This window comes from Montipora capricornis, chromosome 1, assembly GCF_036669925.1.
Source record: "Montipora capricornis isolate CH-2021 chromosome 1, ASM3666992v2, whole genome shotgun sequence".
Lineage (NCBI taxonomy): Eukaryota > Metazoa > Cnidaria > Anthozoa > Scleractinia > Acroporidae > Montipora > Montipora capricornis.
The window spans coordinates 42,826,026-42,828,841 of record NC_090883.1 but is presented as its reverse complement, the minus strand read 5'-3'; the positions used below and the strand labels follow the sequence as shown (position 1 = coordinate 42,828,841).

The window sequence follows — 2,816 nt, the reverse complement described above, 5'->3', positions numbered from 1 at the left end:
AAGTGGCGATTGTGCCGACTGGATCAAAATAAGGTATTGTGAACTACAACTAAGTAATAATAAGGGGATCTTTGTTTACATTTCTTTGCATCATTAGCACAAGGCTATCGTTTTATTAGATCGGTTTTCAATTGAGTGTCGAAAGTCATAAACGAATTGCTTTGGTTTTGCGTTACCTCACTCAGTGATTAATCCAAAGTTTTCGCGCCACTTTCTCAACCAATCAGAAGTGAAACCAGAACCAATTGTGGCTCGCGCGTGCACATTTTCCCGCGCTTTGTGTCGGCTACGTGTAATTACTTCGAGGTTTGATTGGTTTACGGATCGTCTCCGTCCTTTTTGATTGGCCAAAGTAATTACTTACTAAATGTTGTTGAAAGTGCATTGCATAGAGCGGTTTTCAAATGAGTGTCGTAAAACCAAAACCAAAGTAATTACTTTGGCCAATCAAAAAGGACGGAGACAATCCAGTAAACCAATCAAAACTCGAAGTAATTACACGTAGCCGACACAAAGCGCGGGAAAATGTGCACGCGTGAGTCACGATTAGTTTTGGTTTCACTTGTGATTGGTTGAAAAAGTGGTGCGAGAACTTTGAACCAATCATTGAGTGAAGTAATCATAAACCAAAGTGATTATCTAATTACTTTCGACACTCAATTGAAACCAAAAACTAATGAGCTATTGAAACAAAACTAAAACAATAAACGTCAGTCCTTTGGGGTTGCAGGGATGGCGCAGTGGTGAGAGCACTGGCTTCTTACCAGTGTGGCCCGAGTTCAATTCCCAGACTCGGCGTCATATGTCATATTTGAGTTTATTGGTTCACTCAAGGCTTCTCTGCCCCGAGGGGTTTTTCTCCGGGTACTCCGGTTTTCCCCTCTCCTCGGTAACCAACATTTGATTTGATTTGCGTCAATTAGTTGATTTTCAGTTGACAGTGTCCCCAATTAGTACTCAAGCGCTACAACGACTAGACACTTTAATAAAGTTCCTTTCCTTTTGCCTTTAGCAAAGATTCCCTTCTAGAATTCAGATCCATTAGAGTGTAACATGATGTGCTGTTGTATGTATCCTTGTAATCCTTCTGAGCTCTAGCCCTATGAATCGAAAGGGGTCCACCCAAGGTCATGGAAAATCTCTGACCACGGTGGGAATGAAAACCACCAATCCCTGCCCTGCGTGGGCCCGTTTCCATAACTCGGGCAGGCAAAGCCTCATGTGGATTACGTGGCAATATATCGTAGCACTTCAAGTTGCGCTCTGATGGTTCTGTTGAGTTCGGGATGAGTTGAGCGTACCCACCTATGAAAAACGATAATTTGTGGAGAAGTAAAGTGGATTTAGTTGGAAATCCTCGGCAGTCTACTCATCTCGTTTCCATTAACTAGCTACACGAATACGATGCGCATTTATGTCCATCACAGCGAAACGCAAGCGATCAAACCAGTTCATTAAAATGAATGTAGTGAGGTAAAGAAAAAAATGCCTTGTAGTTTTATGATAGCAGCTGCCCGCTGTTCACTGTACAAGTTCTAAATCGCCCTTTCGATTTCTTGAAGTTCTTAAGACGCACCTCTAAGGGGTTCAAAGGGATCAGTCACTGCTCGGAAGTGAATGCTTGCTTTCAGGGGTAACCATTTAACGTACTGTATTTTATCTCGCAGTGAGATGCTGTTAGGTCCTGTTCCCAGTGGATTTTGTTTCCTTCCCAAGCACAAGGCAAACTCGTATACTGAGATAGAGGGCTAACTCCTTTGACGTTCATCATCAGCAGCAGCATCATCATCATCATCAGTATTCTAATTATTGTAGTTCTAATAATGATAATAATTATTAATTATTTTAAAATAAATAATTAATTAATAGTTATTTATTTTTATTATCATTATTATTCCTAGATTTTCTATCCGTAGCAATGTACTTTTTCCCGACTTACACAATGAAGAATTCATTTTTTATTGTTTGATTTACTTTTGTTGTTGTTGTTGTTGTTGTTGTTATTATTATTAATAATTATTATTGAATTGAGTTCTTTGTATTTTTCTGTTGTACCAAAGCTCCCTGTTCAGGCTATCAATCGGCGGTCACTTATATGGGAGGTCGTACCTCTCACTGAAAACGTTAATACAGAAATTTAAAGGACAAAAAGCCGACTTTACAATCAATTTAATTACTTCAACTGCGTCGTGATTCGGTTGCCATAGTGTCATTACACAAAATCTTGTTGTATCAAAACAATAGGGAAACCCTATTCAACATGGCGGCTCCCAAGAAATTTTGAAATTGAAATTTAGCCATTCTTAAGTTTCTTTTTTATAAAAATCTGAATCCTTTTTCCTCCGTTTCGAAGAGTTATATGAGTTGCCTTTCAAAAGTATCGCTGTATTTCAGGGAGTTTAGGCAGTCTGTACCTGCGTTTTAGCATTGCGAAATGACCACGAGCAATTTTTATGTGACAAATTTTGGGACATTTTCAATGGCTAGTTTTATAACAAAACGTGCCCAAATTTCAAGTCACGTATGAAAGTTTTATGCGACAAATTAAAATTCCCTCTCGGGAAAATTTGTTCAAGTTCGTGTGGAGGCCTCATCGCATATAAAATGGAACAAATATTGCAGAATGGAAGAACCTCTCGTCACAACAGGATGGCTGTGTGTGTGGGAGGTGCCATCTTCTTTCGTTAGTTTTCGTTTATGTCTGGTGTCCAAAGTCATTTCGTTCTTACAGATAAATAATTCGGCAAATATTTGCTGTCCATTTATACGGGAAAATAAATTATATTTGTCAAATTAAAATTGCCGCATAACTAAGT

At 38.9% G+C, this 2,816-nt stretch overlaps 1 protein-coding gene across 1 annotated transcript in view; it reads left to right on the top strand.

Moving 5' to 3' along the window:
• Positions 1-2,031, top strand: part of LOC138045071 (tRNA-dihydrouridine(47) synthase [NAD(P)(+)]-like) — a 19,733-nt gene extending 17,702 nt beyond the window's left edge. The window contains exons 14-15 of the mRNA XM_068891444.1: positions 1-33; positions 1,668-2,031. The exon at positions 1-33 is cut by the window's left edge and continues 96 nt beyond it. Of these exons, the coding sequence (XP_068747545.1) occupies positions 1-33; positions 1,668-1,752 (118 nt within the window). The 3' untranslated portion in view covers positions 1,753-2,031. The remainder of the gene's footprint in view (positions 34-1,667) is intronic.
• Positions 2,032-2,816: the final 785 nt, after the last annotated feature.